This window comes from Bombus pascuorum, chromosome 14 (assembly GCF_905332965.1).
Source record: "Bombus pascuorum chromosome 14, iyBomPasc1.1, whole genome shotgun sequence".
In the NCBI taxonomy this organism is placed as follows: Eukaryota; Metazoa; Arthropoda; class Insecta; order Hymenoptera; family Apidae; genus Bombus; species Bombus pascuorum.
In genome coordinates, this window is record NC_083501.1 from 8,104,474 (window position 1) to 8,119,338 (window position 14,865).

Sequence of the window (14,865 nt, forward strand, 5' to 3'; positions counted from 1 at the left end):
TATCTTTCTGTATCAATATAGATATAGAACAAAATTTAAAGATTGTGAAAGAGATAAGAGGAAGGAAAGTTGTCGTGTCTTTGGATAGAAATGTTTGACTGACGAGAGAGGAAAGTTAAATAGTTGTTGAGTAAACTGTACAGAACGACGAAATGCACTTCCATCGATCACATAATCATATCGCAATGTAATGGTGTATTGTTTAGCATTAATTAACTCGCAGCGAAATCGAGATTAGATGTACGATGACAAGGGAAGCCAGCTGGTTTGATAATAATAATTGATTCAATAACCACATCGAAGTTGAATCAAGGCGACCTGCTTAGAACCGAGCATACATATACAGGGTGCGCCGTTAGAATTCGGACAGAATTCAATTTGTAGTTCCCACCATATTAGAATTCAGATGTTTGTGCTGATTGACTCTGAAGTTAGTTAAATATGTCAATAAGTCTTCTATAACCTCAAAATGACAGAACTCGTTAAGCAAAACCCGGAATACGATAGAAGAGCGGCGATTATAGAAAGTCTTCGCGCCGGGAGAACGCCGGTCGAAATTATAAAATTCGGAGGAACGACCGTTGGCTGGCCCACAATCTCGAAGATGTTCCTGTTGTGGGCAAAACCAAATTTCCAGCAAGTGTTCACGTTTTGAGCGTTGTCTCAAGTGAGGGCGACGTCATGCCTCCGCACTTCTTCCAAAAAGGCGAAAGAATCACAAAGGAGGTTTATTTGGAGGTCCTGAAGACAGTAATAAAGCCGTGGATGGAAATTACGGCTTCTGGAAGGCCGTATTTATTTCAACAAGATGGCGCACCTGCTCACACAAGTCATCTTGTTCAAAATTGGCTCTCTGACAATGTGGACATGTTTTGGTCGAAAGATTTCTGGCCTCCTAACAGTCCCGACCTAAACCCATTGGACTATTACGTGTGGGGCGTTATCGAGAGACAAACTAATAAATGCAGGCACCCCAACGTCAACTCCCTACGAGCTGCTATCGAGTCAGAATTCGCGACAATTAAACGCGACCAGTTGAAGTCAGCGTGCTCGCGCTTTAGAGCAAGAATAGAGCAGGTCATAGAGGCAGAGGGTGGTTACATAGAATAAAAGTTCTCAGCAAGGACCCTTTAAATGAGATATAACAACATTTTCATGTGTTTTTGTGTATTGATTTAAATAAACAACTTTCTGCACAAAACTTCTTTTGTCCGGATTCTAACGGCGCACCCTGTATATGTTGCATTGTATATATCATATTACGCAAAGAAAAGTTGCGTTACGTAAAATTTTCAACGTAATTTTTTATTTATCCCTCTTATTTCTACAGTTTGTTTCATATTTAATTTTATGAACATGACGTACTTTAACCTTCGGATGAAGGAGGCTGGCTGAATTCTGATACACGTAGACATTTCTAGGATTCACTACTTGTTGAGCTACATACACTCAAATTTATAAAGGCTAGTTTTTAAAATAATTTCAATAAATGACAGAATGATCTTAATGATTTTTTAATATATTGTCGAAATCATGATTCCAAACAACTTTTTCCTTACACATAATCCGCGGACGGCCTTAGTTCCCGAGATATTCGTACAAAACTGTCGGTACCACTACAGTAAATTCTATCTATCATTGTGTGCCCGTGACAACGTACGTGTTAGTATTGTTTATCGATTGCCTAGAGGCGCGGTTGTTTATGTACGGACATGATTATATTATATACAGTGTATTATATGCTATGCTTCAGTTTGTAAACATAGAGAGGTGACAAGGAAATGTAGCTTCTTTTTAGGCGACACAATGTTTACCTAGAACCACAAGGCATGCAACTTGATGACGTAAGCTGAGCATCGATTGCCAATCTTTCGGTTATTACGTTGAGTTATTGTCGGTCGTTCGGCAAACGTCGGTGGACATTCTATATATTATAAACGAAAGATAAGAGTTGAGTTTGGATTATGTTATTGCATTCGGCCGCCTCTAGGCACGTACGCTGTCACGGATGCGCAACTATAGGCGGAATTCACTATAATTATCGATATTTTATTGCAAATATCTTGGAAATTGGGGCCTTTCGCAGAAAGGTTATTCGGATGATTCTGACCACCGATAGCATGTTCCAAAGCCATTGAACTATTCGAATATAAAAATTCTTCCGCTAAAGATTGATATTGTAAAAATGGAATTTGATACCTGATAAAAAAAGCATTTCATTAGAGAAGAAATTGACCAATACTTTTATAGTCACTGTAAAGGAGGGTGGACATTATTGCCAATTTTTAAGATTTTCAACATAGTATCAACAATATATTGAACTAAAGCGAGATTGACACATACAAAAGTCCATTTGTTATGGCACCAAATAGTAGGCTTCCTTACGTACGATACCGCCAAGAGCTTTAAATATTGTCAGTAATACCGCAGTAATACTCTTTATACGATAGATACAATAGTGTACGAATACAAGAAAGGTGAACGAATTCGATAAAAGCGACAAAACGCTTATCTCCCTTTCCTTCGTATCTCGAATTTTTGATTTCGGACGCGTGCTGGAACGTCAGCTGGAACATCTCGTAAGCCAACTTCTCTCTTTCTCTCTTTACGCCTCTCTCTTCGGACAAATTGGAAACGTAGCAATCGAAAGTGAACCTTGACACCTTTTACAACCCCACCTATCCTCTCTCTGTCCCTGTCTCCTCCCTCCACGTTGCCTAGGTAGCTTGTGCTAGTCGTTTTTCGAGAGGCGACACACTCGACACCGGGATACATGTGTTGTTCTCCTCGGTCGACCGCATCAGCCAGCAGGGAAGTTTCTTAAAATAGAGTCTAGTGCCGAGCCGGAGGTTGCTGTATGCATGCGAACACATCCCGTCCCGGACGATGATACAAACACACAGTGTCGAGCCACTCGAGGTTGGTCGAAGGGTTGGAAAAGGGTTGAAAAAGAGGGAGGCGCGCGGCTGAATGTGCCCGCTCATGCACGCCAGCCACGCGAATTCCGCTGCACATCTCTCGCGTTTAAGTGTGACAATCGTTCTTTTCTCTCAGGGTCGAGCTACTCTTCTCTTTGCTTGTCCTTTTCATTCTTCCTCTTTTTTTCTATCCCTCTTTTTCGCCGTTTTCCCCTTGTTTTGTGTTGTTATTATCGTTATCAGAGATGATCTAATGAAGATGGATTGGGTTTCCGACGTGAACATGATATCTTTTGCTATTTCTGAATTCATTTATACGAACATTTCTATACGCAAATGGAAGATTTAATTATCGGGCGTGAGAGAGTTTCGGGATGGGAAGTAGTTTAACGTTGCACTACTTCAAAGGATAGGAATATTGTTTTCCGAATCTGATTTAAGTTGTGTCTGTTTTAAGTTCGACTGAATAATATATTTAGACCGTACGAACTTCCAATGAACTTCGACTTCTTCATATTTATATATATTCTATCTTTAGATTTGTTACTTGAAATAACAGAAATAATTTCCTCTAGTGAAGTGTACGTACTAATTCTATTTCTTCACTATTCCTTTTTCTCTGTGCTATTTCTATTTTGCTCCATCTTTTCTTATCTTCGAACTCGTTCTACACCTACCCGTATTAGCAAAGTCTTTGTAAATATATATATTTGTTCCAAATACGTCAAATAATTTAAGTCGTTTCCTTATTCAATTATGGAATTGCTTCTTTAGAATTTTTACACTGTTGCTGTCAGATTACCGTACGAGCTAGAAATATATTCTTCCATTTGAGAGAAGCAATCCAAACTAGGAAGAGTAAAAATTATCGTTAGTTCTTTCTCAGAATCTATACACGGTTCATAAATGTTTCTGACGCATTTTGTAACCTCATTATGCAACTAATATTACTTTGTTCGCAGTCAGCACGTAGCAGAATATTTCTTCTTAAGATATTACTTCTGTAAATATGCCACATACTTTCGAGATTTGTTCACGTAGCTATACTCAGCGGAAAAAGCATACGAAAGCGAAGTTGTGCAGGTTCAGCTAGATGTCAAGCAGTAGCAAGTGTCAAGTATTAGAATCTCTTGAAACGAAGGGACGAAAGCTATTTATCCTATTTTTAGAATTAGAACTAAAAATAGAAGACTTCAAAAGTGTCAATTTCCTTTTTTCCTGACGTGTCTTTCAACTTTCAACTTTTTTCTTCTGATACTCCTTATTAAACCTCAATTAATAAATCCTCGTTAGATCATCGATGGATTATAACGATTTGGACGAAATTATTTAATCTTACAATATTTTCTTTCAATTTGTATTTTGTGTTTCATATAACAAATTTTAAAAAGTATCAGCATGAAAATTATATTTTGCATTTTACATTGATATCTTAATTAAATAAATGATTCAATTATACAGTCATATCAACCTATGCAAAGAAGCTTAAAATGACACAGTCCTTATCAGTCACCCGTGTTCTAACCAGCTTTCCAATTCAGTCTTTTCGCTGCATCTCGGCCGTCGTCAAGGGTTAAACATCAAACACCTCCAAAAAACTCCCAACGCAAGCACTTAAAGTACCCACACTCCTTCCACCAACTACAGCTCCCACTTAATACCCACGCTTGCCAGCCATAACTCACTCATAAAAAGACCACAACCCCTTTAATCGTCTCCTACTCGTGTTTCTCATCTGTTCACCCTTAGGTGATCCCTTTCAATCTCCTCTTGTCACACGTCCTCTGACCCATCTATGCACCGTGATTCTAAATTTTATCCTAAGTTCCTGGTAAAAATCCTAAATTCATGGTGCAGGTGATTCCAGACTGATTTTCTGGCTGAAAAAATAAAATGAAAATAGGGTTAAAACAAATAATAAAATTGCATTGGAGGACTTATTTTCGAGAAAATCGAGTTTGAAAACTTGTCAAGCATACCCAAGTAAATTTGCCTAATTCGCAACTAGACAAGAGTAGATAATTAATATGAGGCTATTCTACGTGTGAGACTAAGTCGAAAGCGTGGAATAGAATTTCTTTTAAGACCTCGTTTTTACAGAAAATACGAGTTTGCATAAAAATCCGCAGCCCAGTAATAAGTCTTTCTTGAAATATGAAAAATTCTTTCGTTGGTTGAACCGACGATAAAATCGAAGTATAAAAATTCGAAGGTCGCGGCAGGTTTAAGGTTGACTCTCGTCCGCGTTTCTCAGTAGTCCAAGTTATTATACACGTATATGTATAACTTCTCCTCCTCTTTATCAAGAGCAACTGAACAAGGTGAGACATCCACTCGTTGATATTTTTCCTGGCCAATGCTTATTGTTCGTGGCCCCGTATCGACGTTCTTGTTAATTGGGGGTAGGATAATTAGCGTTCGATTAGGCAGGGTCGCTTGGCTGGCTTGAATCAAATAAGAGTGATTACAATGACTCGTGAACGGGTTGGTCGTGTAACACGAATCTCTGTTCGACCATGGAAACTAGGTCGTTAGGTTGCGTTGGACAGATTTCTCGTTTCATTGGGGACCACAGCGTTTCGTTTGTTTTCCTCGTCGATCATGATGCTATAGTGACGGGGGTTGATATGGCGAAGCATCTGTGACGAGATATTGTTTGGCGGATTGTGCATGGCAGGTGTCATGAGGGAATCATTGAACAGCACGCTTGTTTGGGATTATTATATTTGGCAAGTTTATTTTGCCAAAGTAACGTATTTGCGAAATTGTAGGTGTTTAAGAAAGTTAGTGGATTTTGCAAGCTTTTACGGAGGCTTGTGTAATTATTTTATAATCAAAATTTCGTTTGATTATGTGGACGAGAATTGTCGTTGATGGCAATTTTTTAGTTCGATTTCCAGTTTAAAAAACTTATAACTGTTTGAAGAAAAATGCTTAGCTGCAGCGATTTGCTCCAGTTTATTCTTTGTTTCTACGTTCGACCACACATCTGCAAAGTTTCTGACCTCTACGAATTTTTTATGTCCGTGTGATTACAGTGTATTTATTAATGATCGTATATTGTAGATTGCAAACAACTTGTTCAATAATTAAAACAACGCTCTTGTATAACTTTCTTAGAGCAGTTCGGACAAGAAATGACATAGTCTCTGTACCTGTCCGTCAACTATAAGTATCTTTTTGCTACACTTTAATGCTACGAATTAATGTTAACGAATAACGCAGTATTACTTTAAACGAAATATATAAAAACGCTTATTTTTCTTTAAAAGCAATTTAATTAAATAGATGGTGTTGTGTCCGAATGTTAATGCGAGTAACTGTAATGTCGAGAGGTGGATCGCGATGGAAACGCGGCTTTTCCGCGGAATGCTCGCGGCGACGGAACGATCATCTGCGCGGCGCGCGGTTCAATAAATGCGCGAGGCCATATTCATCTCGCGACGCGCGGAGCCAATAGAATTAATTTGCGAATTTATCCGCGACGCGAGGTTTCCTCGCATTCAATGAAAGTGAAATTAAGTCCGGTTCATCGGGCGGCTAGCGAGTCTTGTTAAATGGCGCGCGCGGCATTGTGCAACAACGCGCTCGCGCCGAGATGTCATCTTCTTTTTTTCCGGCAAACAATGCAGGTTAAATTCGATTGTCACGGAACTGCTGCTTGAAAAGCAAAGAGGATTTATGTGACAGAGGTATAATACAGTGTAGGTGGTACTTCTCAGAGTTCCTATTTTATCATTGTACATAGAAATTGTTGCGTCGCGAAGCCTCACACGAGTAGCTCGGTATACGCGACTTTTAAAATAACAAAAAGGAAACAGTTGAATTATATGATTATCAGCGATGAGCTGAAATACAGCTCACAAGCAGCTTCGACTAGATACGAATTTGTAAGAAACACGTGGAAGAAGGAAGCTGTACCCCTCCGTGTAAATTTTATTTTAAAATCTCTCGCCCATATTTTTTCGGTATAAATGACATTTTTATATTGTACAAGATTATATCGTCGAAGACTTTTGTCGATGACTGTAACTCGTCTTCCTCGGTTAGTAGGCTAAAAAATTCTTAAAACGGGATGTGAACTCAGTTTCCTCTCTCTCTCTCTCTCTTTCTCTCATTGCCGAACGAGGTTCGAAGCAATATCAGTCAAGGTTTCCTTCTTCCTCGACCACGCCGTAAAAATCCCCGATAAATTAGCTGGACGTGCTCGAAATGGATCTTGCGCAAGTCATATACATACAAAAGAATACACACTCAGTCACAACAGTTCAGATACACCTATTGGATTTTGTGTACGTGATATACCAAAAAGCTAAAAATGCACTTTGTCAGAAAATTATTTATATCTGCATATCGAGACAATTATTATCGATATATTTAAAAAGGGGTAGAAAAGATTTAGAACGTTTAACTTGCAAAACTCGTGCAATACGAAAGTTGTAATTTTTTCAACGCCTATTCATACAATATGAAGCTACTATTTTTATGATTTCATGTAGATGTAACAAATGTATGTAATTTTTGTAACATTGCGTTTTATATTTTTCTTACTCCTTTTTCCTTAACAAAGACGAAACTAAATAATTTGTGATAAATTTTGACAGTATGACTTTTATGGCTATCTGTGTATTAATATATACATAACGTGTATTTGTGTTTTACTATAAAATTATACAACACATAATCCTTCGACACAAACAGGGACTGATATAAATTTTGCCCAAATTCGACTTAATCCTGCCAAATACTAATATAGTATCAGGCTTATTTTTATGATTTCATATAGACATAACAGATGTATATAATTTTTGTAACACTGTATTTTTTTCATTTTTTTTTTTTTTCTCTTCATAATGGTAAAGGCGAATTAATTACTTTACATTTTAATAATGTGTGTTTTAACGCGTCAAAGAAAATTCGTCCAACTGTTTTTACAATAATATTTTATATTCAAGGGATGTCTGTAGATTTTTATGGCTGACTGTAGACGAGAAATGCACAAGATTTCAAGTAATAATTTCGTGGCGTCCCCTATGCATTCGCCATAACTGCCATAAGACGTTGATGGTTGCATTTGCAAGAGGTGAACGCGTATGGCAATTTGTATTCTCGAGAGCTCGAGAGGCTGAGTCCCTTGATTTAGTGCTAATAAATATTCATTGGCGTACTTGAAACTGACCTCAGAGAATTGAACGGCATTATCGTGTGTACTCTTCGAAGATTAACCACGATTATTCGCTGCCCGCTGTGTACAGACTGCTTTATTAAACCGCTTAAACAATATTCTCGGGTAAATGGACAATTTGTTGTGCGCCACGATGGTAATAGTAATAACAATAATAACGTTACTCCGGAAAAGGGATTCTTCGATCGTGTAAATTGTCGCTTAATGGAATTTGTTGGTTATGCGTTGTTATAGCAAATTGACAATCTCTGTATGCTGAATGAGAGTTGTATTCGTGATTTGGTATAATCGCGAGTTCGTTTACGAATGAACATTTGATCGATATGGATAAATAACATTTGACACACTATAGCCTTAAATTAATATCTATAACTTAAGTTATAGTTTTTAAAGTATTTCAATAGTTATAAATTATAAAATAGTCAATTTCAAAATATTAAACGTTTAATTAAAATATTAAGATTTAATTAAGAAATTAGTATATTAAGATATCTGTTAGTATCAAAATATTCGTACTGTATTTACATATATTTATTGTATACATGTATCCTCTAATCGCGAATATTAACTTGGAAGACGTATATGTATCTGTAAAAAGGTTTTTTTAATTCTTCTGGTATTGAGACAACAACGCTAACCTTACCAGGTTAACTTAACCTTACCTCAATCTAACATTATTTAAATTCTTATATTATCTGATTAATCAGTTTCTCAATTTTTGTTAATATAAAAATTTACATGAAATTAGATGAACAAAAGAAATAACAATGAATGTACACTCCTAAATTAAATTTTGAAAATAGTCATTTGATCGGGCCTAGTAAGGTTAGTGTTAAATGAATCTTCCTACGAAATATTTTCCGATCTTCTATTAATAACTAACGGACAGTTTATTGAAATTAAGGTTGAAGATTAAAATATGTGCATAGAAATTGGAGATTCGATTATAATAATTTTAACGGTCGAAGTATATATTTAAATGCAATCAAGCTTGATTCTCATTTTTCCATTCCAATGGAAAAGTATTATTAGCTCGTCATCGATTAATTAATTACTTACGCGAAATATGCAACATAGAAATTCTAATTGTTCAATCGTTTACAATAGAAACAGAAATTTAGATGACGCCTGTTCGTAGACGTTACGTAAGAAAGGATGCAAAAATTGGAAACAGAAGATATATAAGAAGAGCGTCGCTCATGCCAGATACTTATCTGAATTGCGATCAGACCACAGAATAACCGCGGAAGAAATCGTTTCTTGCGAAACGAGCTGTCGATAGCAGCGACCTAAGGTCATTATGCCCGCGTTCCTTGTCGTTTGATCTTCCGCCTCTGATCTGCTTTCATCTGGTGGATACTTTTCGTGGTCTCTGACGATTACCTTAGGAGAACCATGTGCAAGATGCTTGAAACGGTTCTAAAAAAGTCGTAAAGGTTCATTGGGAGAACGTTTCGATCTATAAGAACAGAGTAATTTAATCCTCTCTTCTCTTTAGATTTATCTTCCTTAAGAATTGCCAAGTGATATTAATACACAAATGCAAAGACCATTATTTTTACATACTATCAATAGTTCTCCAAAATATTCCAATTCCTTTAAATGTAATTCACTTACATTCAAAGATACAAAGAACAACAACCACTTTCCTTTCACTGAATCATAAAAACTACTAAATACTTGTCTATCGAACATTAATATCACGATCTAGATACGCATAAATAACAAATAAGTTTATCTATTAATCGTGTCAACGACCATAAGGAAATAATTAAGAAAAGATCGTCGATGGATAGAGGTATAGAAAGGGAGACAAGAATCAGTGGGGAATTTGTGGAGGGCGATAATACGCAGCGATAACCGAGCGTCCAGAATGGCAAGGACGATTTCGAGAGATGGAAAGATTAAAAAGTGGAACGATGGTCGAGGACGGTTTTGCAGACGAACCGCTACGCTGTATGTAGATGGTTTCCAAGGGTATACCACTTCCTTAACGTGCAAGTCAAACACACCAGATACGTGTGTACCGATCACAATTGAAATGCTTGCGTCGCTCCTTCATCGATGAATTCGTTGATCGTTTGGAAAGAATAAGCATGCTGAGATTTCAGAGTCATCGTGAGTCGTGCATTAGGATATAATTTTGTCATCTTGTTCGTTGTGAAAATAATTTCTTTGAAGATTAATGGAATTATTAATAAGAAGCTGTGTTGTGTGTTCGATTTGAGATTTCAAGATTTTGGTAATTAGTTTTGTTAGGATAATTCTTAAAGATTATTGTCTGATTTTTGGCGCGAGGAACGTATAAAAGTGTTAGAAATCAAACCGACCAAATTTTTTACGAGATTCTCAGTCCCGTTTGACGGGAGCTTTGTTACACAATCGAATCCCGATAAATCAAATTTAAATAAAGACACATTTGCTAATATGGACGCGATTGCTCGATAGCGTAGTGAATTTTAAAAATGTCTTGTTATAAAGAGTGAAAAAAACATGATTTATTATGTGTTTCTACCATAGGTATTCATTTGTTTTTTTTTATTTTCTTGCTTTTAGTATTTTTTCTTTTTTATGCTAGTGAGTCTTATTGTAACTTTGATAATAGTGAAGTTGTGAGGATAAGAAAATGAGATTTTTTATATCTCGTTGATGGTGTTTTTACGAAAGAAAAGAGCCACCATAAAAGGTAACAAGCTTTTTTATGGACATGTATGGTATGCGAATATTTGAATTTATAAATGTTCTTTCAATGCAAGAAATTTAATTCGCATACTAAATTCGCAATATTTTTCCGTTATACTAATTTATTATATTAGAGACTCGTAAGTTATGAATTTTCTTTAAAAAGATAAAAATATTGTAAATTTTCATTACGAACTTCTAAGCTTTACTTAATGACTAAGATAAACTACACTCACAATTTTATTATTGAAATGTAGCGCATACAAAATAATTGAAGCTTTTCATAAGTAAAAAGAGAACGCAAATTGTAAAAAGAATTTTCCCAATAATTGAAATATTTTAAACGCTTCCTGGTGATAAACGTGCGTTACCTGTTTTCATCTTTGTAACTACCTGCCCTTAGGGTACTTCGTATGACTGCCAAGGAAAACCTTCAATACACTCTCTGAACCAATCCCAAATTATGAAAGCAGGCATGTAAATATTGAAACCACACCTGTATACAACCCTGGGGTTCCATACCAAAACAATAACTGAAGGACTCTCAGTCTTGTTTTTCTTCTCGTGCAATACAGTTCGTCGTGTCTTATACGCTTTATCTTCGTTTACGTGCAGTGTAGTTTTCATAAATTTTACATTATTCACTCATACCGCAAGCATTATCAATTTATTTAATACAAGGTTTGTATTGTCTATTTTGAATTTTTCGATACGTTTCTTCTAACTAAATATTCCTTCTGATTTGTAAAATAATTTCTTCTATCGCATTATACTTTAATACTCTTCGTACTTCATTCGATTATTTTATATTTCTCCAGACTAAATATTCCTCCTGATTTATAAAACTACTTCCTTTGGTCTATTGCATCGTACTTTTATATTGTTGCTTTTCTTGTACATTTGTATACATTTGTACGTTTACCTGGCATATCTTTATATTTTTATATATTTGCAATTTTAATCATTCGTCAAAATTCTAAATATAATAGCCTTACTTCTCATATCTATATTTTACAATTTTCTTATTTATATATTTTTAGTTCCTAATATCAATTTCGATTACGTCCATAGATATACGTGTGTATTCTCCGCGTGTTAAGCTTGGCAGAGATACAAAATAAAAAAAAAAAGCATAGAATGAGATTTTTCTCTTTGAAGATTCATTTTTAAGAAAATAAGGTCCGAGCGTGTTTACTTCGGAACTGGCCTGATACACACGTACGATCAATTTTCGAATTTATTTTTCCCGCACACAAAGCGCTTTATGAGAAAATTCTACTCTTCATTTTCGACCTATTTTCGCACGTAGAATAAGCTCCTATCGATATTTACTCCTGTCCAATCGAGAATTAGAATCCGAGTACATTTTTGATAATTTTCCAAATTCGATTTTCTCGGAAACAAAGCGTCATATGAATATAATTCTATACTTTCTTCTATTTCTCTTTCTATTTTCTCATAAACCAATTGTTATGTGTGTTCCCATAAATACGTAAGAACAATTTTACCAGTAAATCTCCGAACGTTTATAATTTTTTAAGCATTTTCGAGCGTCAGTCTAAGTATACGTATAAACTTCTTTCATCTACTTGGAGCCATTAAAATATAGTATAGTAAAAATAAAAAGTTGAGAGTATCAGAACAATGTTGAACGAGGAATCAAACGTTATTTTTCAGGGAGGGCGAGAGTGGCGGCGGTGGCGGCCGTTCTGTGACCAGCGCTGGTGGGGGTGGAGGAGGAGGTGGAGGTCGACGGGCACCGAGTCTACGGCTGCCGAACGGAAGAGCGACTACGGGGGTTAGTTTGCACACCAGCAGCACAGAATCCGTTCGTTCACCCCATCACCACCTCGGCCAGCAGCAGGGCGGTAACAATAACAATAACAACAACAACCATAATAATAATAACAACAACAACAATAATAACTGCCACGCCGGTAATAACCCCGCCGCGAACAATCATCCACGGCTTAACAAAGATGACAGCATCAAGATCAGCATCGAGAACACGAACACTTGCACGGACAGCCTCGTCACTGCTCTAGACGACGAGACATTGCTCATCACCGATTTCGTAGCCGACCAAGGTAAGTCATTTTTACTTTTTATTATCGATATTCTTTTTAACGAATCATCGTCTCATTGTCTTTCCGATTTCGTACAACTTTTATATTGCTTCGTGAAGAATTGTATTATATCCAAAATTTTGCTATGGCTTTCATTAAATACGTTCTTTATTTATCATGGTGCATCGTGCAAGTATCATATTGAATCGGTAGAATAAATCGAAGGCTTTTTTCTACTTTGATAATTTTATCGAAGAATCAAATAAATTCATATGTTATTTTTCCACCACTGTATATTAAAATTTTTCATGCAACGTTCTCAAGCTCTTCTCGTGTGTGTTTATCGAAGATTTGGAACCGCGTGGTGGTTTATTTCAGTTGTGTAAACATTAGGTATAGAAAATGTATACGCTGTGCAAATGTTGTTTAATCTTTACATAAACGGAGAGTGCCTGGATTTTTCGATAATGTTTTAAATTCTGAGATTACAGATATTTAAGAAATTGTAAATATATGAGTAAGTCGATATATTTGGTTGAGCGATTATAATTTCAAGAGAATTTAGAGCGAAATAAAATTCAATTCCTTGGTGTTGCTTAATTAATTTTAATCGCTTTGATTATCACATAATTTGGATTATGACTCATTTTTATCTTATTTTTATCTTTGTCCTCTTTTCTTGTGTTTCCTTTTTTTTTTTTCTAGCGTCTTATTTTCGAGTTTAATACTGAGATATCAACTACACGAGAAATCAGTTCTCGTTACACTAAATGAACAGTTTAGAAATACTCTCATATTATTTCGCATATCGTATTTTCCATTCAGTTTTAATTAAAATCTTCCCACAATTGGAAAACCTATCGTTGATGTTATTCTGAACTCAGAATATGGACACTTCTATAATTTGAAACACACACACACGTGAGTTTATATTTAATTTTTTAGTAATAATTTTGACTGTGGAAGAAAGCTAATGAAATTTACAATACCGATATTTTAATAAATATAGAAAAATCGTATTTTATTTTATTCTTCAGACTTATATTACATCGAAGTATGAAGTATCTATTAAAAAAAAATCGTTCACTGAATTTTCTACGATGATGAGTCAAAAATTATTATAGTTGCAATGGCTATATTTCTGAGAAATTAGATTTGAAAGTTTGATAAAAGTTATAGTGTGTCAAGATTAGGAACGCTCGTCGTTTTGTCCAGTGGCGTTCAGTTACAGTTGAATCTTACCCCACCGGAAATTTAATTGCGCAGCTCGCGACGTATATATGTATACTCTTCGTATTCCATACGAGATTTCCGACACGTTTTGTGGAAAATTTAGAAGCGTTTGCTACAATCTGAATAGTTCTTTTATTATAGCAATAATTACTCGAAAGAGCGAATCTTCAATAGTATATTATTGTCTATAGTTTCCTACCATTCGTATTTAACTTTATTATACGAAATAATTCAATGTTCATACCGTTTGCGAATAATTATAAATAACCATCCTAAATATTTCTCAAGAAATCGATAATCAATGCTCCTCTTTCTCTCCTTAATGAAAATCAAGATTTCAAAATCGAGGATGTTGAAATTAAAAGAGAACAATCTTTGAAAGCCCAATTTACCTTGAGAAAAAAAGATTAAGAAGAAACAAGAGTTAAGGATGATTGCACTTATACAAAGAGCACCCACGCTCTTCCACAGACATATCAGACTCATCTAATGCAACATAGAATTAAACACATCTATCTTCACATACAAATCCAGCTACATCTTTGTGGTCGCGTCATCGAAACAGTTTAACCTTCTTTTTGCCACACCTATGAAACAGTGTTCCGTTATACTTCCAAGGTGATGACAGCGAATAAGTCAAAGGAATTAATCGGGAGGATGTTCCAATTATAGTTGTTCCAATTAAGCGCTAAAAGATGAGGTAACATTTTGAAATAAAGTGGAAAGTAACAAATAGAATTCAATTTCCATAATTCTTCATCAAACCGTAATTTTTCAAGCG

The 14,865-nt window shown here is 35.6% G+C and overlaps 1 protein-coding gene across 11 annotated transcripts in view; it reads left to right on the forward strand.

Moving 5' to 3' along the window:
* LOC132914357 (potassium/sodium hyperpolarization-activated cyclic nucleotide-gated channel 3) overlaps window positions 1–14,865 on the forward strand; it is a 222,451-nt gene that overhangs the window by 104,761 nt on the left and 102,825 nt on the right. For all 11 annotated transcript variants that reach the window (XM_060973412.1, XM_060973409.1, XM_060973410.1 and 8 more), the window contains one exon: window positions 12,463–12,872. In XM_060973412.1, coding sequence (XP_060829395.1) covers window positions 12,463–12,872 — 410 coding nt within the window. The remainder of the gene's footprint in view (window positions 1–12,462; window positions 12,873–14,865) is intronic.